Consider the following 24,221-nt stretch of genomic DNA (forward strand, 5'->3'; position numbering starts at 1 on the left):
TTCCTTGTGTGGTGACATCATTCACCCTCGTGCCAAAGGCGTAGAAACTCCACAAAGAACAACAAACCTCTCTGGCTCAAGGGCCACCGCACGTGTCTCCTGAAACCAGCTCCACCCTCATTATCCTCCAGACCAGGGACACTTAAATTCCATGTGTTGAGGCAGTCTATGTATTTTGCACAGTTTACATTTTGATATCAGTCTTCACACAGGCTGCGGCTCCTGGCTTTCCCTTGTTTGCTCTCCTTCTGCTTCAACTGTTGGAGTTATAACCCATATAACAAACACACACACACACACACACATGTGCACAGTACCATCTGCAAGGCATTACAGTAAATTGCAGGAGTAGAGAAATGATTTTACGCATGTCCTGCAAGTCCAGATGTAGCTCCTCAGTCTCAGCCACAAGTGAGTCTTACGTGTTCAGGAGAAATAAAGAAGGGTTATAAAATAAATCAAATTGTACCATGTTTTACTTTATCACACATGTATGAAGCTCACAAATCAGCGCTCATGCTCTCACTTTGTTTTTTTCATGGTTTGTCTCCAAACCATGACACCAGTGCTGAGGCTATCAGTGTATGCGGAGGTCAGATTATTTATCTTACTTACTCTGCGTGTGTGTGAGAGAGAGAGTGTGTGATTTGGATGCTGAGGAAAAGCAGCATCTTTTTTTATATATATATATATATCTTTACAGAGACAGTTCTACAAATCCAAAGTCAGCATGATGAACTGAGTGTTGCCACGACTGGTCTTCCCATTAAAATAAATAGTGCACAGAGCATACAAAATACATAGCAGTCATTCGAAACATCTTTTAAAATGTAAGAATGTTTCAGAAATATTACTTAGAATTTAATCTCGCTGTCATTTGCCCAGCCCTCTTCACACAGTTTATAGTTTCTGAAAAATGTTAGACCAACATTAACTTTGATTTTATTATTTTTTGTGTTATTTTTCTCTACAGGTGATTTTTGTGCAATTAGAAACTTTGTCACAACTATTTGGTAATTTTTCCATCTTCTTGTCTAAAGAATAGTCCGGTTCAAAGATAAAAAAATAATATTCAAAACCAACCATTATGTGAACTAGAATTTACCACAGTATAGCACACTCTTATAATATTTGAGAGTAAAAGTTCTCGGCAGCATTTATTCCAAAACAATCACATGTGATGACAACATAAGTATTGGGGGAGGAAAGCATGGAGAATTGCTTTGCCCATCATTTGTATTGAACTGACAGCGTGTTGTTCAGCTGTTCAACATAAAACAGTATAGCTTGTTCCACATACTTGTAGATTACAGGACAGTCACAGGCACTGTGTGAGTGTGAGCGGCATAAATCACAGTTTAGTGGCTGTAACAGCATTTTTGCATGTGCCGTCTGCACGCTGGGCTCCTAATCACCCTGGCTCAGTAAAAGAAGGCAAGGCGGCATACAGCCCACCCCGTAACACTGCCCAGGGGAACCAGTAAATCACTGGTTTGCAGCTAAGCCATCCGCGGCCTGCTAACAGTTTAAAGCTAGAGGCACTTAGCCACACGGCACCATGCTGTGTTTTGGGATGGTGACAAGCATTTATTCACTGTGACAAGCATTTATTCACTTTTAAAAGGTTTTGTCACTTTCCCTAGAAAGTCGAGTCTAGCAGTTTGCTTGTACCCTGCTCACATTTACTTTTTCATTTTATTCACATACGCAGAAATGTGTTTAAATTCAGGCTAAAGCATTTCGTCATCCAGACTTTCATCACTTACTCTTTCCCCACCCTGGTTAGGCCCTAATCCCCCTCGTGTGTATTATTATTTTTTTTTTTTTGCTTTTTCCTTGTCTCACATTTACGTCATCATTTTGTACTTTAATAATTTTTTCCTCGCCTCCATGATATAATGGGACCCTAACAGCGTTAATTTAGCTCTGCTTTGTTTGACATTTATGGAACTTTAAAAAATCTTACCTGACACATGATTTAGTATTTGGAATAAAACTTAAAAACATGATTAAAAGTCAAATCTGCAGGGTTACAGTGTGATTATAAATTTTAAAAAAAAGATTGCCACGGTCCTTATTTATCAGCTTATATTTTTATTCCTCCCAGAGAGGAATTAAAAACACCAGCTTACAAAATCACTGATGTTTTTTTCTCTCATTGATTTCAGGGACAAAGAGTAGAGCTATCCTTAATTTTAAAAGACTAAACAGTCCTTGTCCCTTCCTCATAACACAGTTTTTACAGTTCTTGATTTTTGATCCTATCGTTTTATTTTGCTGTGAACTTTACAGTGTAGTATGCTTGCTATACAGTAGTATACAGTATATGGGAAATATGTTAAACTTATTTTACAGTAAAACAAGCTGGGCTTTATGCCCAGTCATGCAACAAACACAGACCGCTGTGAAGGACAACTATAGTCATACACAATAATACTCTCCATAAAGATGTCGGTATATGTCTTGGTTTGAGGTGTCTGTGTTTTGTTGTTCACAACATGCCTGTGGGTTTTTACTTTTTGAAAAGTGTGAGCTGGTGAGTTCAGAAGACAACAGCCAAGGAAAGTGTCCCCGCAGAAGAGACACCACAAAATGATGTTTTACTTATTCCCCACATTGTCAGTCAGGAAAACAAGCATGGCCTCTGTTGAAAATGGTATTTTAAAATTCATTTGAATTAGTTCAGTAGTTCAGTAGCTCCGAAAACTGAGTAAAGTGTATATCAGATTTTTACAGCATGTGCAGCATATTTTGAAGCCAGAGCATAAAACATTAAAATATGTGTCACAAATTCCTAATTTTTCCTCAGGGAAAACGCACTTGTTTCATGAATTAGAAGTTGACCTAAGAACACAATTGCTACTGCCATGAGCCCCAGTTCAAAACTAGTTTTTCATAAAATAAATCATTAAGCCTCCAGAACAAGGCTGAGTTTTAAGTTTAAGTCATTTAACTCCTCTGTTATTTTATTGCAAAAGCGTTGTGTTTTGCAATATTCAACAATGCAATTAGCAAACACAAACAGAGGGAGAGGGTAACATCACGCGCTGCTTTGACAGCCTGGGAATGATTGTCCTGCGTTACTTTTTGATGCAGGCCCAACTCAACCACTGCCCCATAATCTTCCAGCCTGTCTCAGCCCTTTTAGGCTGAGGTGAGAGTATGTCTATTGTAACTGCTGAGTATATTTGCATATGTTTCGGCTTTTGTGTTTTTTGTGTGTTTTGTCCAGATGCACCCCATTCCCCTCTGTCCACAGCTACATGTCACACATAAATGTGCTCTGATGGCAGCTTGTGTGGGCCTCCATTAGACACGACTGGGGCCCTCCACATGTGGCTCGAACTACCTTTTCTTCAAACAGGCCCCAGTAGCTAGGATAGGCATGCCATGCACAGGAGAAGCAACCTGGGAAGGGAGAAGGAAAGAAACATACATGATTAATTAGTGGCTGCTATCATAACCCGAATGAGACTGAGAAAAATGGCAGACAGTGTAAAGTATTAATGTAGTACTTTGCACAAAGCAGAAGTTGTCAATGCCTCTGTGAAAACAAACCCATAATGCTATAATCAAAAGCTAAGGATGAGATAAAAGTGACATGTTGACTCTTCCCACCTGCCCTTTCATGCCAGGTTTACCCCTTATAAGTCAACCTGTTACTCATAAAGCTGTCTTCTTTAGAGGAAGTTTTCTGTTTCAGCAAGTGTACATTGTAGTTTATCCTCAGTTAATCGCACTTAAAGCAGCTCATGGAAGAATATGTTTCCTAAAGTGAACTGCAAGCTCAGGGGAAATTGGCTTGTGGTGTTCACCAAAAGTATAAGTTTGCCCTTTCTCACCATTTCTCTTTCAGAGAGTGAATTTGATTAACACAGACAGGATGCCTTGAAGACATTTAAAGAAGACAATGTCTTTATAAAATGTCTTCTTTAAAAAAAAAGCCTGTTTATGGTTTAGTTTGTATGCTTTTTATCATGATGATGCTTATTGCTTTAGCCTCTGTGTCATTTCCCTGTGGCCTTGCGATGGCATTATGGCCTCAATTTAGAGCAAGCTGAGTCCTTAATGTGAGCTTGTTAGGGAGCAACATGAAAAAGCCCTCAACACAAGGACCTCAAGAATCTGTACACTAAAGTTTTAGTGATTCCAGGGAGCAGTTTGTTTCACTCAGGGAAGGGCAAGACAGTGAGCACACACAGACCCAGAGGGGTCAGACCACAGCTCACTTTAAGGTTTACTGTTCTGTTGACTGCACATGCTGGTACTTCTCATTTAGGAGGGAGACGGAAGGAGACAGAGACAGACAGGCTACGCATGCCTCAGAGCTGGACGAACCATAAATGCACATTTTATTGTTGAAAGGATTAAAATTCAATCGTGTAAACAACCCAGAGTTTACAGCTTACATTATCGAGCTCATTGAGAACATTTTTCACTTAGCAACTGTATGATTGGTCATTTATCCGTCAAAGTTTTGTGCTGCGTCAGCTGCCGTATCCTCACTGTACCAGCTGGTCCTGGAAAGCCTTTAGGTCTGAAAAACAGTGTTTAGTTTCCTCCCAAAGTCCTTAGGATGAATTAGGTTGTCCTAAATGTAACTTACATTTGTACAGAGCTACACACAATGAAGGGTGTTATTGGATACTGAACCAGAAATCAGCCATATGTGTAAAGCAAGCTCCTCATAGGGAAAAGAAAACACACATTAGGGTATTTCTTTGTAAACAGACAACAGACAACAACCCTGTTTTCTGTATCTCTCTTTCTGCCCTATCTTCATGCCTCTTGTGCTCACCCTGCAGTCTGGTATGTCAGGTATTAGGTAACAGCAGAATGCTTGTGGTTTACTGCAGGAAGCAAAGTGACTATAGCTTAGCTACAGTATGTTAACTATGACTGCACTGCTGTATTAGAAATGGAGCACAGGTCGCATCAGGTCAGCCGGGTGTATGAAGACTGTTAATTTGCATATTTTGACAAAATACGTCAATGTGTGAGAGGGGTGTCTGTATATATTTTAAATAATTCTGTGTTGTGGGTTTTTAATACAGATGTAGCCTTTTTATTAAATCTTTGATCTAAATCTTTAAACGCTTATCAGAGCAACAGAGTGAAATAAAGATTTGTCTGACTCACTGTCAATCAGACCAGTCCAGCTAACCGGTCACATGATGTGGTGGGAGCATGCTGGTCTGTGAGGAGGCATCACAACACACCAACATTTTGAAAAATTGTTAGATTTATAAAGATTTAGATTTAGATTTATAAAATGTGAACAGAAAACTGCAAGTCTTTATACACAGTCTCATCACTCCTGTAGCCCCTTGACACACACACACACACACACACACAAACAAACAGACAGTATTAGTATTTTCCTTGACTATAATTCTTTCATCTCCCTCTGTTTTATTCCCTGTCATGGAATAATTCTCTCAGTATTATACTCTACATTGTTTAATTTCAGTACTTTTTAGGTCATTATGCAAAGCAATTTTTAAACTATTGTCGCACCATTCCTGCCCTTATACATTTAAAACATTCTGCCACTGTGTTTTTTTGTTCCTTTAAGCCCTTTTGGGTCTTTCCAGGCAATCATTGAGTAATTTGGCTCTTCAATGACCTGCCTGGTTAAATAAAGGAGGTTAAATAAAAACAAACACACAGGCACACATGCTGCACAGATAACAAGCCTTCCATCAGCCACGACACAAGGTGCTGATAATGAAAAGATGGATGTGGAGGTCTGTGCCCTGCAGAGAGGTCAGAAAGAAGTTGAATAAGAAGGAGCACTAGAGAGTGCCTTAATGCTATTATTTGTTTTAGACGGCTCTTTTTTTGTTTTGTTTTTTAAAAACTTCATTTTATGACCATCCGACCTGCTCTGTGTCTGCAAGTGTATGGCCCAGCTGAGTGTAGTTCAGTGCAACATAAGCACCTAACCCTCCAGAGGAATACGCATCTGTTATGTTAACAAATCGCTTGAAGCTGCCTCCTCACACTGCAGAAGAATAACCTGGGCAGAGGCTGGATGTGGGCATGTAATTGTCTGGTTAGTACTGCCCTGTTGTTAAGAGATGGTGGCCACACAGACAACGCCAGAAGCATGTGTGTGTTCATCTTGGAGTCTCCTTTTGTCAAATGTATAGTTTTCTACTTTGCTTTTGACCATAAATGCTGCTATTCGCTATGTAAAGTTTATACACTTGTATTGTTTGAGGGTTGTTGACTGGAATACAAAACTGTGCATTAGCAGTGGATACTCTATATGGGTAGTCACAAATGTGGTTTCTGTCTTCACCAAGATACAGACAGAGATGATGGAAAAAGAGAAGTTGCAGATCATCAATCCTACATGGCCTTCTGTAACAATCACTTACTTTCTCTTTCTGTCCCATAACTCTCCATCATGTAGCATGATAGAGCTCAAATCATTCTTATAACAATGCACACATGCACGAGTACATGCATAACTGTTTTGATTTACTACATAAATATGATAGTTATCTTACTTCTCTCTGTCTTGCTCAGTTTCTCAATTTTTTCCATCCCTCCCTCCATTTTTTCTCACTATCCCTCCTATACTAAATCTGCTCTGTTGTGTGAGGCTTTTATTGTTTTTCATCTTACAAACCCCTGCTTCAGTCATGAAATCAGATGATTTGGTGTTTGTGTGTTAGACCCGCTTACAGTAGAAAACAAGTTTTTGTGCACAGTTGGTCCACATGGCTCAAAGAGAATGGGTAAGGCTAAGGCTTAGGGTCAACATGAGGTTGAGGGTTTGCTGCTCAAATATTGTCATCAATTGTTAGGGTTACATCAACAGGACAAGAATAGTACACAGTTAAAGTCAATTCATACTAAAGTTTCAGCTAATTTTTATGTCTTTAGTTGAACCAAACAACTTCATCAGCCATCAACGCTACACAAAACTTTATGTGGTCAGTCAAAGATCATAGTCGTCGCTTTGAAAACAATCTTTTTTGTGTTTTTCCAAATGTTGACTTTTTAGAGAGACAAGATTTTTATCCTATAGGAGAGGAATTTTTCCTTACGAGGTATGAGAGAGATCAGGTAAAGGGATAAGAGTGATGGAAGTAGCATTCTAGATGGACCAGAGAGGGCATGTTTAGACACATACTGTAGTTGCAATTGACCCGGTGTGTGTGTGTGTGTGTGTGTGTGTGTGTGTGTGTGTGTGTGTGTCACAGAGAGAGTCAGATACCCAGTGGCTTTGTACCAGAAATGGATAAATTCTTTTAACAGACTCTGATAAGGCACAACAGATAGACACCATGGAGGTCAAAACATGTGTTAATGACGATCAATGAAAGACACTCTGTTAAAATGTTTTTATAGCTCTAGTTGAGCAGGAATGGAGATAAAAAAAAAAGATTGTTTGATGAAGTTGATTTAGGGTTTATATTTCTCTTTGTTTTTTTCTTTGCCTCTCTCGAGTACACCCTCTCACTCATTTACACACATACTTACTTCTGAAGGAAAAGCAAATATTAAACAGTAATGTTTTGTGTCTGTATATTCCCGGTTTTATGGTTCTAGCATTTCCAATGACTCTCCCTTGGCTGTCTATGAAGAAAAGGCTCAGACGCACGCACAGTCAGTCATAGACAGTAGGGTAAGTATGTTCTGACAGTGTGTGCTTTGGTACAGGGTCAAGCACTGCAATCGTTCAAGGGAATTTTGGCTAAAGATTTGATAAACATTTGCCAAAAACATCAATAAACGCCCTGGTCATGTGATATGTAGCTCCGTTGCGGCATCGTTTGGGCTGTTGCCGTTTAGCAGCACAGAGCGACTACGGTCTGTTTAGCTGGACAGGGTTTTAACAGGGCGGTAAGTCATTCATTGAGTCTGTTATTTGTGGATGGTGTTTTTAAAGTAGACTTTACTGAGTGGTTTAGTGTGTGCATGGCAGATCCGCAACATTTTAAACTCGTGATTTTTTTTTTTTTCCACAGTAGGAAAAATAGCCTGGAGTGCACCTATAAGACTGACTTCATCTCTAATTTGTCTGTTATAAGAAATCGATGCACAGTAGTGTGGAGTGACTGACTCGCTGGAGCAAAGTTGAGGCTAAACTTTTAGACTGATTGTTACTTTGGCGTTATCCCTGCAGAATGATTACTGCGCAAGATATGATATCCATGGCTGATTTACAGCGTGGCATTTCTTTCTTATGGTTAATTTACTGAATTTACGTTGACTGGACTGGTGTGAGCATTTTTAGGTCAGATGATACAGAATTTGTGCAGATTAAATTTCCCAAAACCACCATATCTGAAGATATATATCACATCATAAACAGTGTATTTTCCATTTTTCTTGTTATGGTTTAGTCAGTCTGATTTTGTCAACAACAGTGCATCAGCACTGACCTATATGTGAGAGAGGTTATAGTGGGGAACTGATGACTTTCATTAACAAACCTCATATTTGTTAATAAAGGTAAATAACTGACCGGGTGGCGCAGACTTAGACTGCTGTTTTTACTTGCAAACTAGCTCAGGTTTTACAGAGCCAAATCAAATGCATTTTGGAACATCCACTGTTGCTTACAGTATAGTTCCTCAGACTAGAATGATTAGTGTGCTGTCAAAGTAGAGAATCCTCCAGTTCTTCAAGATTTGGCTCAGTATTATTTTTGCAGGAATTATCTTTTTTTTTTTTTGGCAGAAATTTTGCTAATCATAGCATATCTCTGAAGTAAGGATACTGCCTGGTAATCCATTAGCTTTTTGTCAAGAGTGGAACTGTTCCCCCTTTCCATCTCTTCCTTCTTGAACATGTGTACCTCTGTCTGTGTTTAAGGTTTAAAATGGAACCGTTTACTTTCCTCAGGTGACTTCTCAGCACAGAGGGTCACTGCAGTCATGACCCTGGCCCCTTCTCTTTCTGTCAGTTTTGCCATCACTTCCTCTCTCTTCCCTCTTTTGACGGAGTCGTGGCTGCCCATCGGTTCCCAGGCCCTTGCCGACAGGTCATATAATGGCCATCTAGCCCAGACCCTTGATGCTGAACCCTGAGGTTAACGCGGAACACATCTCTTCCGGGTCTGCACAGTCATCAACAAGAAACCACCATCACTTCAGAAACACACACGTCAAACATCAACAGTTGCAGATGCAAACTTAAAAACATGCCAGTATCAGACATCCATATGATATTTATATCTGTCAGCACGCTCAATGCATGTATGTTTAAAAGATTTATTTTCCCTACTAGAGCTTTCACACTCTTACTTCCCCCTTAAGTCTGGGTACCCCGAATCATTCACGGCCACCCACATCCTAGAACAGCCCCACCCGTGTTTGCCCTTCAGCCCTCCCAGTCCACAGAGCAGTACTAGAAGTTGTGGGTCTACTCTCCTGCTGGTTTATGACTGGGCTGCTTTACAGCTCAGTCAGTCTGGACTGGTTTACCACGCATTTAAAGGTCTGGTTGGGTGTTTGTATGTGTAAGAGCTCATATGAGTGTGTGTTGTTTTAAAGATGGGCTTCTAGCTTATGTTATTCTCTAATATAAAGAGAAGTTTGTAATCGTTTGCTTTACCAGTTGAAGGCCTGTCTTTTTTAATCACTTTCTTATCAATTCAAGGTTTCTGACACATAGTACTTTTTTATTAGGTCTTTCATGAAGTGTCTGAGATTGTAAGCAGTTGTTTATCCGCATGTACTGTGCAAACATCTGTGACTAGGGGTTGATTGGGGTCACTAAAGTCCACAAGTACAGAATGAGCTATATTATACTATAACACGTTGGGATGGTAATAATGCTTTATTGTTGAAGCCGCTACTTTTTGATCATCATTTGGTAACTTTCTACGTGGTCATATGTGGAACTATGGTGTGTGTGTGTGTGTGTGTGTGTGTGTGTGTGTGTGTGTGTGTGTGTGTTGGAAGCACTGTCAGTGGGGTCACTGCAGACCTGTCCTGAGTATGAGTGTATGTGTGGGTACCACTACATGTAATTGAGCGTGTATGTGTACGTGCTTGTTGCTAGGGGCTAGTGGATGGGGCCTGGTGAAGCAAGCAGAGGGGAGAGCCGGCGCTTGGCAGCCCATCTGAAAGCCTCGTCACTGGTGCTCAGACACGGCCACAGCTGGCCCCTTTACCAACAATCCGAGCTTTTCTTCCCCTCTCAGGAGCACAGCGCGTCAACTCTAATTCCCTTCTAATGAGCTGGCTACTGAAGGTAGCCAGGCAGGCAGGTCCAGCACACTTATTAAACACACACGTACTGGAAGCAACACACACACACACACACACACACACACACTAAAGCCCAGTTGAGAAAGTATATCACTAGTATATTTTACTGATCAGCAGGGTGACTGTGCAGTTTAAATCAAAAGACTGCTGAGGATCCTTGAACTCCTCATGACTGAGAGACTGCTCTCATTACCACCCTGAGCAGAGCTGGTTTAGCCTTTACAACTACAAAAGTACAATATCATATAATAAATCACAGCAATTTTCTAATAGTGTTATTGAAAGACTCTCTATCTTGAAAAACATTAAAAAGTTTTTTAGCAAAACTCTGTTACTTAAATGTATTGATAAAAGGTTGAAAGGGGCATGATAACAGTCAAGATGTTTAGCTGTTAATTTTTTAGAGATTTATTTTTATTGTAATTATTTTTTCACTTTAACAACCGTAGAGGTATATTAAGGTGGCAAATGATCTTTGTCTCCCTCATGGGAAGAAAATAGTTTTGGAAAGTTTTATGCAGGGACAGTCAAATGTAGGCTGCTTCGGTTAAAGTCAAGAGTATCTGTAGCACCCCGATAGCCAAATGGATGGGATGCATACCACTTTGCTGTATGTCATGTCATGCCCCATCTTTCTGCTAACTACCATTTATCTAATGTAGCCAGAAATGTCACAAAACCCTTAAAAAAAAATACAAAAAAAGACGAGTGTATCAGATGAACTGCTAAGTCGCTGAGAGCTGAAGTCTTAGATTGAAGCTGTCCTTGCTCTGACCCTGTGGTTTAGCTCTGATGCCGCTAATGGAAACATTTCCACACATTTAGACAATACAAGTGCATAGGTTTGATTGCTTTGTGTACTCTTGAGTTTACAAAGGTGACAGAGTTCATCAGCTGTGATATATTGTTTATTTGCTTGACTTTGGCACACCTCATTTTTAGTGGATTGTGATGCATCAGAGTTTGAAAGGACTACCATTGCCAAACCATTTGTTGTTCTTTAGTGTATATTTTCCACGATCTTCAGAAAATTCTCACTCACATATCTCCTAAGGAAAGGATTTAATTATTTTTGAAGTTCGCATACTTAGAAAAACACTAAACACCAACCCAGGACTTAGTAAAACTGTCTCTAGGAAGGCTTTCTAGTGTTGATCTTTAATGAATCCCAGTTAATCATCAGTGGATTATTCTGCACCAGCCCTCCCATTGTTGGAGAATGGGAACACCCATTGGCCCCCAGTGTGCTTAAAACCATCAGCTGCGTCCAATCCCCCTTACACAAGAGTAACAAAACTGAGACAGAAATGGTAAGTTCTGTCACAGCAAACAAAAAAAGACGGGACGAGGTGTTGACTATAATAAAAATCGATAGATAACCTAGTCATATGAACTGTCTCAATCAGATAATGATTATGAACATTACTCGGAAAAGCATGTGCTTTAATGGTAATGCTTTTAAATCAGAGATACTACAATTTATTTACAGCAAACCGTTCATCATTGAAAGTATTTTTAATCAATTATTTTATGCTACAACTAATGCTATATTAATCTGTCAACCAAGATGAGGTAGATTCATTAGAAAAAGTAGAAATACTTAAATACTAAAATGTATTCACATTCCTGGTGTATTTCTGTCAACAGTTTCTGTTGTGTCACTAGGCACTAGTCTCTGTCAAATTCAAATGCTGTAGTATAATATATTAACTCAAAATATTCATTCTTGAAGAGATTGGATTTCATCAAATAAGCGGTTCCAGGGCTGGGTTTGATGTCCAAGTGGGAAAAAAGGTTTGACCTCCTATTTATCCAGATGTCTGGGGTAATGGATGTGCACTTTTACACTTAAACTCTAAATTTAGGGACTTGAAGCTCCCAAGAACATGTCCACTGATTTTGTGTTGTCTTTCTGTAATAATCAAAACATTATTTTATTCTCAAATAATGAGTGGACACAATGAGTCAGCAGAGGTCTGTTAAGACATCTGGACATGCTGTAATCTGTGGAGGCAGGAGGGCTGATGAGGGCGACTGGTGTGATTCACAGTTTAACAGACCCTTTACCCTTAATGATAGTATTACACCACTCACTCACTCCCTCTGACTGCAGTGACATAACCAGGGGACTGATAAAGAAGAAAATGATTATGTAGATGATTATGTAGTACGAGGCTGCACTATTGATTTAAAACCTAAATTTATCCCACTTCAACCCTAAAAGATGACTTCAAAGAGCCTGTTGCTATAAGGTATGATTCAAATCTTTGTCTTAGAGTTGCTGTGATAATTTTTTTATTTTTGTTTTTCCAACTGGAACTGACTAGATTGTCAAGTCAAGTCTCTGGTATTTTGTTTACACTACACAAAATATTAATTGAACCATGTTGAAACATGTTTCATTATTATGAATAAAACATGTTTACTTATGTTAAATATTTTTTCTTGTTCATTATCATATTATAATCTCTTTAAAACAAATAGTTATAATTTGTACGTCTTATAATATGTGCCCATTTTCGAAGAGCTGTAAGACTTATTGTGAAAGCCTAAAAAATGTCTAAAATTTACATGCAGCCAGCCAGCTGCTTTGTTTTGGTTTCAGATTCCCCAAAGGCCTTTTTTCACTTTACTTTCAGTCCCGTACATACCTGTCAACTGGAGTTATTGTCTTGTGTGTTTTTAGTAGTAAGGCTGGCCTGGCCTAACGCCATCCTCTCATTCAGTAGAGGAAGGTCCCTTTGACTGATACTGACGTGACCGTAGCTTCTACGGCTCATTACTTTCTACATCTGCAGGCTGCTTTCATTAGCTCCTATGTACTGTTTATAATACACTACTGTTGGACCCAGTAGTGTCTGAATAGACCTATATGTGCTCACACAAATTATTTTTGTTTTTCTTTTCCTGTATTTGTCAAATTTCAGCTTGCACAACATTTATATATAACGAAGTATTCTCTGGACCCCCCTTTCATAGATTGATTTTTCCATAATTACACTGTAGTGATTACAGTGTATTGCCCCATGATTTTTTCTCTGTTGAACTCTATCAGGCCTAACACACAGCCACACACCATTTCTGTGTTTGCCTGTCATCCTCATATCAATTTTTCAGGCATTCCATAAGCCAGTTATTTCAGTATCTATCGTGTTATCAAATGACAACACATTCTCATAATCATAATGTACCTGGAATGACTCAGACCCTTTCATACACATACACACACTGTAGGGCAGAATGATACACCCATCATATCTGCTGGTGCTGAAGGCTGCTGTCATGTGCAGGTCATTTAATGATGTGTGATTGGGTCTGTGTGAGACTGCAAAGGGAGGCCCGCCTTCTCTCTTTTCTGTCTTATATAAGAGCATGAGTGACAGCCAAGGGGGAAATTTTGGAGCATCAGGCAGCTCCTCGCAGTGTTGGAAGAGATGGTGGATTAGGTCAGAAAATGAGATTGGAAAGTGAGATTTGGCTGCGCTGGTTCTATGTAGAATATGAAGCAGATATTGGAGATTGTTCAGCAGATGTTATCAACATCTTTTCCTCTTTAATTTCCTCTTTTTCTGTCTCATGTGCCACCACCACGCAGATTTATTTAAGTTTTTATTGTTTTTGAAGTAAATTCTATGACTAATTAGTGAACTTTGGTTAATGGTGATTAATGTGTCAGCCAGAAGTGTACTACACACATTTCTATGAAGCCTGGAATGGATCTGCACAACAAACCCACCCTTACACTAAACACCAGTGGGCATAACAACAAACTCCTATTGAGGCAGGTACACATACATAATGAAGCCATATTATTAGCACATGCGTGTTGGCTGATTCATGCATTATGCATAAATATGCACATGCATGTGTGCATGTCCTTTCCTGTGTGGGAAAATGGGTTGGTGGTGAGGTGGAGCATGAAAGCGACAGTAAACAGAGGCCATTATCAGTGATAAAGTTCCAGTCCTATTATGTGGCTGTTTGACTTGTTGTACATTTACTGTGAGAAAAACCGAGATAAGGCAAGAGAGAAAGTGGAGGCAGTTTAGAGAAATTGGAGGAACAAAGAGAGCATTGGGTGTAAAGTTGTAGTACAGATGAATTTGAAAGAAATAAATAAGTGAAGGGAAAGACAGGCAGCAAAAGGGGTGTGAGAAGAAAGTTTTTTTGGGGGGCTTGTTTTAGACACGGGAACACATTGCTGCAATGCTGTTACTTACCGACTTCACAGGTCTTGAAGATGGGAGAAGGCACAGATCCAACATGTTGATACATCAAAAACAATCGTAAGCGAGCAAGAAAAGAAGACGAACAGAAAGGAAGAATGGGGGAAACAGGAAAAAAACCTTACTTTCAAACACCTGGCAGCAGAACGGCATTTACAGTCAAATTACTTTTCACAATATCGTGGAAGCATATTCTCTGTAGAAGAAGTTTTTATGTCCTAAAGTGTGTATATAAATCAGACAGAATGCAAATGTGAGCAACATTACAGTGATATTTGTGTTAACTCAAAGAACGTCCCTGCTGTTTTTACACTATATACGAAAAACTAGCTCTGAGACATTTAGTCAAACACACTGTTGTGTTCCTGTTCCAACTCTGCCATTTTAATGTAGTAGTTAGTACTTATATCTTTTTAATGCTTTATGTATAGTAATAGTTATTTCAGTTGTAGTTTTTTTTAAGTTACCTACAGATTAGTTATGTAAATGTAGAATAACATACTTTTTACTTGCATATAGTAAAACACAAAATTTTATGTCTAGACAATTACCTGACTAGACAATTCCCTGACAATATTGTAAGTCTTTGCAGTCATGACCGGCATCCTTTTTTTTTTTTTTTTTTTTTTTTTTTTATGCAGCTGTTACAGCCAAACTGTCAAAAGCAAAATTATTTCCTAACACATTCACATAAAAAAAGATCTTTATCAATATAAAACTGTGTGCTACAGTTTTTACTAAGTGATGCTGAACTTAATTTATACAAACACACAGCTGGCAAACAGACACACTCTCTCACATGTAAACAGTGGAAACCCTCGCGTGTCACCATGCACCATCACTTATCATACCAAAACTTGGTCTGTCATTATATTGCCGTACTTGGAGCATTACATCCCAAGTCAGTCATTCTCAGTTGATGTGGAGGCAGCCGAGTGGCGTTCTTCTAGAATAGCACCCATACACAAGGTCGTCATCATAAACCAATCACTGGAACTGCCTCTCCACTTCAGTCGGCCTTTCTCTGGCCTGTGATGTGAAGTGGTTAGATCAGCCACCACTCTCTCTACCCTCACTCTGACCCGGCCCTGGAAAATAATACAGCATGCTGACTTGCTGACATGCTGACAAAAGGATATAAAGGAGAGAGTAAAGCACGGCATGTGAGATTTGCCAGCCTTGCTTGTGTTTGTGCAGGTATGGCTCTGTATTACCAATGATTTCCTGTTTGGCTTAAATTCTACAGCCAACTGTATTTTCCCCATTGTATTAAAAGCTTATTCGGTTTCCTCATCCCTTAATCCTCTTCTCTTAGAAGGTGAGAGAAGGCAGGTGACTGTGGCCTGTTCAGGCCGGCCTAGGTAGAGCTGGAACGTTTATTAGCAAAAAAAACCAGACCTCTCATTTTTAACGTTTTCCCGAATTTCCTTGCGTTATGTGTCATTTTAAGTCATATTTTTGTTGGACAAAAAAGAAAGCTGCAGATATAGGACACTGATTGTTGGGCTTTTAAAACATTTAATGTGCCTCTTTTCACAGATACTGAAAATATTTTTGTTTGCAGTTCTAGGTCACCTTCACTCAGCTTCGTTCTAGGTTAACATTGATTTGATAGAGATTCTAAATGAGTTTACTTCTTTCCACCTTTTGATAAGTTTGTCCAGCTTTATTCATCAGAATCAAGATCAGCCGAAAGGACAAAAAAAAAAATCAAATTCAAAACACAGATAACAACTTTAAATGAAGTCAGTTTAACTTGGCATGACCAAGTTGTTTTGACTATATGTTTTATTCTTAACGGGAAGATCTCTGACTAAATTGCAGCAAAACTACAGTTTCATCTAGTGGTGCCTTTTATAAAACTTCAACTGAAATGGTTATGTGATAGTAAAAGTAATGCATCAATATGTTGTTTTTGTCTCCTTTTTCTAATTTCCTTCTCTTGTTCCTTGGCTTTAAGGCTGCTGATCCCTCTGTTTGATGAAGACACTGGTCTTCTCATACTGGCTGGCATGGTAATGTTGTTCGACTGTCAGATAATAGCATAGAGCAATAATTTACAATTTGATTATTTGCGCTTGTAAAGTTTCATATAGTTGTTGGGAGTTTACAGTTTTGTAAAATAAAGGCCAGCCTTCATTATTACAAACCATATTTTACTTCCCTGCCGATCTCTTGTGTGATAATTATTGAACTTTGAAATTATATTTTCTCTGATTTACTATGAAGACTGTCATGTTTTGCAGCGCATTGTATGATTAACTGATGTTATCTCTTGCACAGGGAGACACAGTGGTTGATTGCTTTGAAGTCTCCTCCTCTGAGCCTTTCCTCACTCAGGGTAAGAGTTACTTGACTGTGATTGGCCTGTTCTATTCAGAGCCTCCCTTCCAGTATCTTATCCCCTCACTTCTTTTTTTTTTGGCTGTTATCCCCATAGTGAGCCACTGTCTGACAGACACATCAACACGAGGAGTTGCCATGGTACCCAAGCTGGCACTCGATGTCATGTCCTGTGAAGTAATGCGTGTGCTGCAGCTGACCGATAACTGCATTGTCCCAATTAGCTATCAAGTCCCACGCAAGGTTCGTACACACAGAGCAATACTGACATACCAACACTTACAGTAGATTCATAACACGTGCAAGAAATGACCTTTTTTTGCCTTGCTGTTTTGATGGTTTCATGCTTGTTCCTCCCAGCACTCAGGCCAGGAGTTTCATGAAGATCTTTACCCAGACACAGTGGGCACAACTTCAGCCATGTCTGCTGAGGAGTGGTGGAAGGGAGGAAACAAGCAGGTAATGGTTCTCCAACTGCAGGATTATCCAATCTTTACACTGTGCAGATTCCTCAAAATGTTGTGTTTGACCTCAGGTAGAGAAAGTCAGCCTCCACCCTGATAAACGCCCCAAACCAAAAGCTTCACCAGCAAAGCAGATGCCTGCTAAGAAGGAGCTGCCCAGTGGGGGGAGCAAAGAGGTGACAAACATAGTTACAGAAAAAAATAATAATGTTATGTCTCAACTTTAGACTGAGATTAGTTATGGTACCATTGACAGTAGTAAAAACTTGACAGTTTATTTTTCTGACATTTTAAAAGCCATCATACTGTTCTTTAGGGTCCAGTTCATGGGTGCTCCACATCTAGTAGTCCTCTGAGCACTCCCAGCAGCAGCGCAGCCCCATCCCGATCTCCCTCCTCCACCTCAGGCCTCTCTTCAGGCTTCCTTCCCAGCCCCAGTCCCAGCCAGGGCACCAAGACTATCCAGGGCCTTCTGGGTATGCACACACATGCACATACACAACCCATCATCATGGTGTCTATCATTTATAACAATGTTTCTTCACTGATAGTGCTGTTTATTTGACATTGTGCCTTATCCAGGGCCGACCTCCAAGTTCCGTCACATCCAGGGGGCAGTAATGCACCGTGACACACACATCACCAACCTGCGGGGCCTCAACCTGACTACACCAGGGGAGTGTGATGGCTTCGTTGTCAACTGTGAACGTGTGGCAGTGCCCCTTGCTATCGCTGGTGGCCAAATCGCCATCTTTGAGGTACAGCATCTATTGGCAGTTATATTGTACAGTACATTGATTTACAAAATCCTTGATTGTACGTCATGTTGTATCTTGTACTTCAGTTACTTTAAGAATGAGGCTGCTGTGTGCTGTATCTATATGTGAGGGATTTTGTTTATCTCCAAAGCGCTCTCAGCCTGGCAGGCTGCCTGACACAGCCCTGCCCACCATCCAAAATTCTGTAAATGTGGCCGACTTCGCTTGGAATCCCTTTGACAAACACCAGCTTGCTGTAGGTGAGTAAATGTACACACTGATTTTGTAGGACAGCTGTGGACAGCTGATTGCTCTACTGTTCTTTTTAGTGCCAGTCTTAATAAGTGAGACTTACCATGCTTGTCTCCCTTTCTGTCCATGCAAGCTGGTGATGATGCTAAGATCCGACTGTGGCAGGTACCACAGGGTGGACTGAAAGAGACCTTGACTGAGCCTGAGCTCATCTTGCAAGGTAAAACATCTCTCAAAATAACCTGTTTAGTTCCTCTGTAACAGAGTAAGAGCACCGCTTCACTGACCTTCAGAATAAAAACGAACGCAATTATAAGTTATCATTGTTCTGTGTTGAATACATAAAACAGAAAAAAGTAATGTTAATCCTCACAAAGTAAAAGTCAAATTGATTAGCCGTTGCTGTGAACCCACACAGGCCACACAGAGAAGATATACTCCATCAAGTTCCACCCTTTGGCCACTGGACTCCTGGTGTCTTCATCCTACGATCTCACAGTCAGACTGTGGAACCTGAAGAGTGGAGAACAGGTTAAAAGCCTCATTGGGCACCAGGACCAGGTGGGTAATGAGAATCCATGACCAGATCAAATCTTGAATTAAATAATGGCTAAATAAGTAGAGCATCATAGACTGGCAGCAAAATAATTGTGAAAACATCACCTATTCATTATCTGAGTAGTTCTTCTTCTTCTTCTTTTCTTCTTTCTCTGCATTATGTTCAGATCTTTGGTATGGCATGGAGCCCAAATGGCAAGTTACTAGCCACGGTGTGTAAAGATGGGAAAGTTCGCATCTATGATCCTCGCAAGTCCACTACACCAGTTCAGGTAACAAACACACAAGTACATTGGTTTGTATTATTAAAAGTCAAAGTCAGACAGTAATCCAATCCACATCTCAGGGCAACAAAGGTAAGTACACAAGTCCAACCCACATCCAGCGTTTGTCTTTTGTACAATTGCAAAAATTTTCTTCAACAACTGTTTAGTGGGAAACAACCGAAACAGGAAAGCCATCATACCTTTGCAGCAAAATACCTACAGTCAATAAGAAATGTTACATTGCATAATAACATGATTAGGCCGTATTCATCTAGAACTACTGCATTATATTGTTGCTCAATTACTGAAATCATGGTTTCTGTGTGTTTCATGGACTGGTCTCTTTTAAATCACAATTTATTTTGGTAGGAGGGCCCAGGTCCTGAGGGCCCCAGGGGAGCCCGTGTTGTGTGGGTGTGTGAGGGCAAGTACCTATTGGTTTCAGGATTCGACAGGTACTGTACTAACCATTAGTGTGCATTAAAGTGCCATAAAATCTATTTGTTGTGCAGACCACAGATCCTTTCTTTCCTCCTTCTGCAGTCGCAGTGAGAGAGGACTCTACCTTTACTCACCAGACTCCCTGTCCTCCGGGGCCATAGCCAACACTCAACTGGATGTCTCCCCCTCCACGCTCATTCCTTTTTATGACCCTGACACAAGTGTTGTCATCCTGACTGGAAAGGTAAGCAAATCAAAATAGCTGCATTTAGACTAAAAGCAAGGAGCAACATGTAACTTGAGGGTTTCATCTGTCTTCCAGGGCGACACCCGGGTGCACATTTATGAGATAGTGCCTGAAGAGCCGTACTTTATTGAGTGCAGCAGTTTTAATTCTCCTGAGCCACATAAGGTACTGAACTGACCCCATTTATACTTTTATTTATGTATTTATTACTTTTTCAGTCAGTCACAACACATCAGTACACAAGAACAGCTGGTAAACAATGAGTTAACCAAAATTTCAACTTGCTCTATATGGCTTTAGGGTGTAAATGTACAATAATGCTTTTAAACTTTCCTTTAACTTCCCTATTTTAAAACATTTCTCCAATTCTAGCTGAATTTTTCATCATTAAGAGTTCAGATGACGTCGTCTGGGGGAGCTCTGGAAAAGCAGTATGACCATTATTACAAACTCCATAGTTTGAGCAAGAAGATAACATAATTAACTAACTGAAGTTTCCTCCAAGTGGCGTCATCTGGAGGCATTTTTCGACTAAAAGTAGAGAGATATTTTAATATAGGGAGGTCAGTGGGAAGTTTAATGGCATTTTATATACATGTACTACCCAAACTAGAACCAGAAGCAAATTCAAAAATCAGCGATGGCATCCTTTAAGTGGTTGCCCTTAAAACTTGAGAACTTAAAATTTCCTTGTAATAGCTGAACTCTAAGCCTGGTGATTATTTCTTGTTTCCAGGGCTTGGCCTTTTTGCCCAAGACAGAGTGCAATGTGCGTGATGTTGAGATCGCAGTAGGTCTCATGCTCACAAAGACATCCATAGAGCCAGTGGCCTTCAGAGTGCCACGGGTTAAGGTGAGCCAACTACACCACCTAGAGGACATATTGGAGTACTGCATGCCTTCCCTCCTGTTCATTTTTTTTTTTTTTTTTACTTGTTCCCCTGTTATTCCTTATAATAACTGTCTCATCTGTGTGTTTTCCCCTATGGGTTTCCAGAAAGAGTTTTTCCAAGATGATGTCTACACAGACACAGCAGTCTGGTGGGAACCGTCTCTGACTGGCTCTGCTTGGCTGTCTGGCTCTGATGGCCAGCCCAAAAAGATTAGCCTGAAGCCTAAAGACATGACACCAGGTGAGAACACAGACCAGAGGTTATGATTATGATGCATCCCTATCTAACATACCTCTAAAATCTAAATGGAGATACTTACCTCTGTAGTCTCTTGTATATTCTCTGGTGGTTTTCTGTCTTAAATCACGTGTGTGATGTTTTGTCCTCAGTGAGTGAGGCTCCCAAAGAGGTTCCGGTTAGGAAATACCTGCCCTCCTCAGTTTATCTGGAGGAGAAAACTGATGAACAGAAGAAAGAGGAGGTGAGAATAACCTAACATAGTTTCTATTGTACGTCTGCTTGCATATGTAGTAGTTTGTGACCAAAAGTAGCTAGGAAAGTAACTATTTTCTGATAATGTTTGAACACTGGCTTTCTATTTATGGCTCCTAGCTGCTGAGCGCCATGGTGTCTAAGCTGGGCAACATGGACGACCCGCTGCCACAGGAGTCCTTCCAAGGAGTCGACGACGACGAGTGGGTGAGTGAATGTGATGGAAATGTTTGTTAGGCAAACATACTGTGGTACCTCATTATGAGCACAATACCACAAATATACATTAGTGTTTACTAATGTGTATATTGTTCTTGCGACTGCATCAGTTCAGTACATTATCATTTTCAGCATTTATGTTGGTTTTTTGTTGATTTGTAATACACTGTAAGGGGTGTCTTTAAAAGTTTGAATACTGTATGCTTTTATTGGGCTGAAATGTATCTGTATATTATATTTAATATTAACGTAAACGTAAAATGGTATTTTCATGATACTGATTGATAATACTGAAATGACATAATTCTGTGAGAAAAATCACATTGTGTACACAATCATACTTGTCTAATTTTATTAGGTCTTTGTTATCAACTGATCACGTGAATGCCAATAGACTATAATATGGTCTGGTAAATGGCAGGAGATAATGCAGTGAGGTTATTGAGAGAGTGCCAAATTATAGCAAATCCATCCTCTAAATGTGAATTCTCTTTTGACCAGGATGATTAGAGAGGATGGCAGTTTGCCTTTGGTTGAGTCATGGTGCCAACAACAGAGGGGAGGGACCAGCTCAAGTTTTATGTTGCCAATCGTGTGCAATGGTGCCACCCAGATATCATCTGAGCTACTTCAGCTAAAAGCAGAGTCTGTAAATTCCCAGGTTGCATAATTTGGGAACAATAAGTAAAAAACCTTTCTGATAACAATACTGTATGCATCACAATATCTGTTTAGCTTAGGAAAATCAAATATCATTGTGTCTGGTTGATGTGCATCATATCAGACAGCAGGAATTGCTTTCTAATGTTTATGTGGACAAACGTTTATTACTTTACTGATGATATTTAGTAATGAAATGTAGAATAAATCCCACCACACACAATAACGCAAGGAATAACTACATACAGTATCCCATGAAAGCTCTAACAAATTTCTGTTAAATAACAGTTCAAAGTCAATGCAATGTGATTAAATCTGCAGGCAATCAGCAATAAAAGTTCTGTGTAATGCTGCATGAAAATTAACTATAAATAGTTTAAACAGAGATACTGTAGCTATGACTTACACTGCCCTCAAACAACATTAAAAAATGATTCTAGCACATCTTGTTTTATTATAGACGGTATTTGGCTATGATATAAGTGTGATAACTCACTCTCAGACACCTAAGAGTAAATATACAATTCATTCCTGTGACGACAGGTTGTGAATTGTTGTGTACAAATTTATCTGTGTGCACATTTACCTCCACAGTGTACCACTGCTTGCTTTTTCCACAGGGCAGTTAATAAACATGCGCAGTGACAATGTGTCCTTGAAAAATTAACTGTTGCAGAAACATTGTTAATGGGTGAACAAGTGAACATCATGCATCTAATTTAAAAAAAACTTGTCTTCCTATATGATCAAGTACACACACACACACACATTAAAGCCTTCAGCAGCAAAAAAAAACTACACTGAGGATGCAACAGGGTCACCAGTGTTCATGTTTGGCCATGAACTGGAGTTTCTAATGATGAACACATCCACGGCACTTTTCTTTGTTAGCTAATGTTTGAATAGAATAAGAATTTTTAACATAAATATGTGTCACTTATTTTGTGCCAGTTAGATTTGATAGAATGTTTTGTCACGCAGTAGTCTTATGTATATGCAAGGGGTCAAAGGTCAATAAAAATTAAATGATGGCATACATTAAAAACCAAACCGGTTTTCAGAGGGACCTTTGTATATTGTATAATGATTTTTTTCTTTTCACATTTGCTGGACTGTTTAACTTTTAATCATGATCTTTGTTGGTCGCCAGACTGTTTGGGGATAATCTTCAATGGTCTTATCTGATTTTAACTAGTAAGTAAATAATCATGTTTTAACAGTACAGTATTAATAACACACAATGCAGCCATAATAGAAATTAATTTTTAATCAGGGTATCACTTCAGGCTTGAATTAACCAACATTGTTTATAACCTCTGATGGACTGAACTAAACTAACTGATTCAGCCATGTGTGATCATGCACATTGTGTTTTACACATGAACTGCAGATGTTGTGTTTGATATATTGTGTATGCTTGTGACTCTCAGTTGCCAAACTTTGTAATATTTTAAATGGGTAACTTGCCTTCCATTGTGTTGAACAAACGAGATCTTCCTTTTTTAAAGTGAGTATAGCATTGATAATTTTGTCTTCCTTCAGTAAAGGTGTGTGATTTTTTTTTCTTTTTTTCTTTTTTTAATATTGTCCTGCAATAAACAACTTTTAAAGCCATTACTACTTGTCTTGTTTGTCATATTAGTAGAAGCTAGTATTCCGGAGTGGAGTATAATCTAGTCCATGAAATCAACCACTGTACAGTACAAATTTAAGGTACCTGTACTTTACTGCAGTATTTTTATGCCATTTTATTTTTTCATCCGTCACCACTTATCCTATTTGGGTCGCAATGGGGCTGGAGCCTATCCCAGCTGTCATTGAACGAAAGGCGGGGTACACCCTGGACAGGTTGCCAGTCTATCTCGGGGCCAACACAAATTTTCGATTCACCAATTATCCTAACATGCAATTTTTTGGACTGTGGGAGGAAACCAGAGTACCCGGAGGAAACCAGAGTACCCAGAGGAAACCCACGCAAGCATGGGGAGAACATGCAAACTCCACACAGAGAGGCCCCAGCCAGCCGGGGTGCCCCACTTTATGCCCCACCCCACTTTATTTTCCAAATTTTAAAAAGTAGTATTTATTTACTTCAACTCCACTAATTTTAGCTCACAGTTGTTACTTGTTAGGTTCGGTTTTTACATCGTGTTTAATCAATATGACGCCG

The 24,221-nt window shown here is 39.6% G+C and overlaps 1 protein-coding gene across 1 annotated transcript in view; it reads left to right on the plus strand.

Annotated features, from left to right (window-relative positions):
- Positions 1-23,665, plus strand: part of coro7 (coronin 7) — a 100,528-nt gene extending 76,863 nt beyond the window's left edge. The window contains exons 10-28 of the mRNA XM_067476759.1: positions 16,419-16,473; positions 16,742-16,799; positions 16,899-17,044; positions 17,162-17,260; positions 17,337-17,441; positions 17,582-17,741; positions 17,848-18,023; positions 18,175-18,283; positions 18,409-18,495; positions 18,694-18,836; positions 19,001-19,105; positions 19,469-19,554; positions 19,643-19,784; positions 19,863-19,952; positions 20,524-20,640; positions 20,785-20,920; positions 21,070-21,161; positions 21,293-21,379; positions 21,893-23,665. Coding sequence (XP_067332860.1) covers positions 16,419-16,473; positions 16,742-16,799; positions 16,899-17,044; positions 17,162-17,260; positions 17,337-17,441; positions 17,582-17,741; positions 17,848-18,023; positions 18,175-18,283; positions 18,409-18,495; positions 18,694-18,836; positions 19,001-19,105; positions 19,469-19,554; positions 19,643-19,784; positions 19,863-19,952; positions 20,524-20,640; positions 20,785-20,920; positions 21,070-21,161; positions 21,293-21,379; positions 21,893-21,901 — 2,002 coding nt within the window. The 3' untranslated portion in view covers positions 21,902-23,665. The remainder of the gene's footprint in view (positions 1-16,418; positions 16,474-16,741; positions 16,800-16,898; positions 17,045-17,161; positions 17,261-17,336; positions 17,442-17,581; positions 17,742-17,847; positions 18,024-18,174; positions 18,284-18,408; positions 18,496-18,693; positions 18,837-19,000; positions 19,106-19,468; positions 19,555-19,642; positions 19,785-19,862; positions 19,953-20,523; positions 20,641-20,784; positions 20,921-21,069; positions 21,162-21,292; positions 21,380-21,892) is intronic.
- Positions 23,666-24,221: the final 556 nt, after the last annotated feature.

Source organism: Channa argus, chromosome 15 (genome assembly GCF_033026475.1).
Source record: "Channa argus isolate prfri chromosome 15, Channa argus male v1.0, whole genome shotgun sequence".
Taxonomy (NCBI): Eukaryota; Metazoa; Chordata; class Actinopteri; order Anabantiformes; family Channidae; genus Channa; species Channa argus.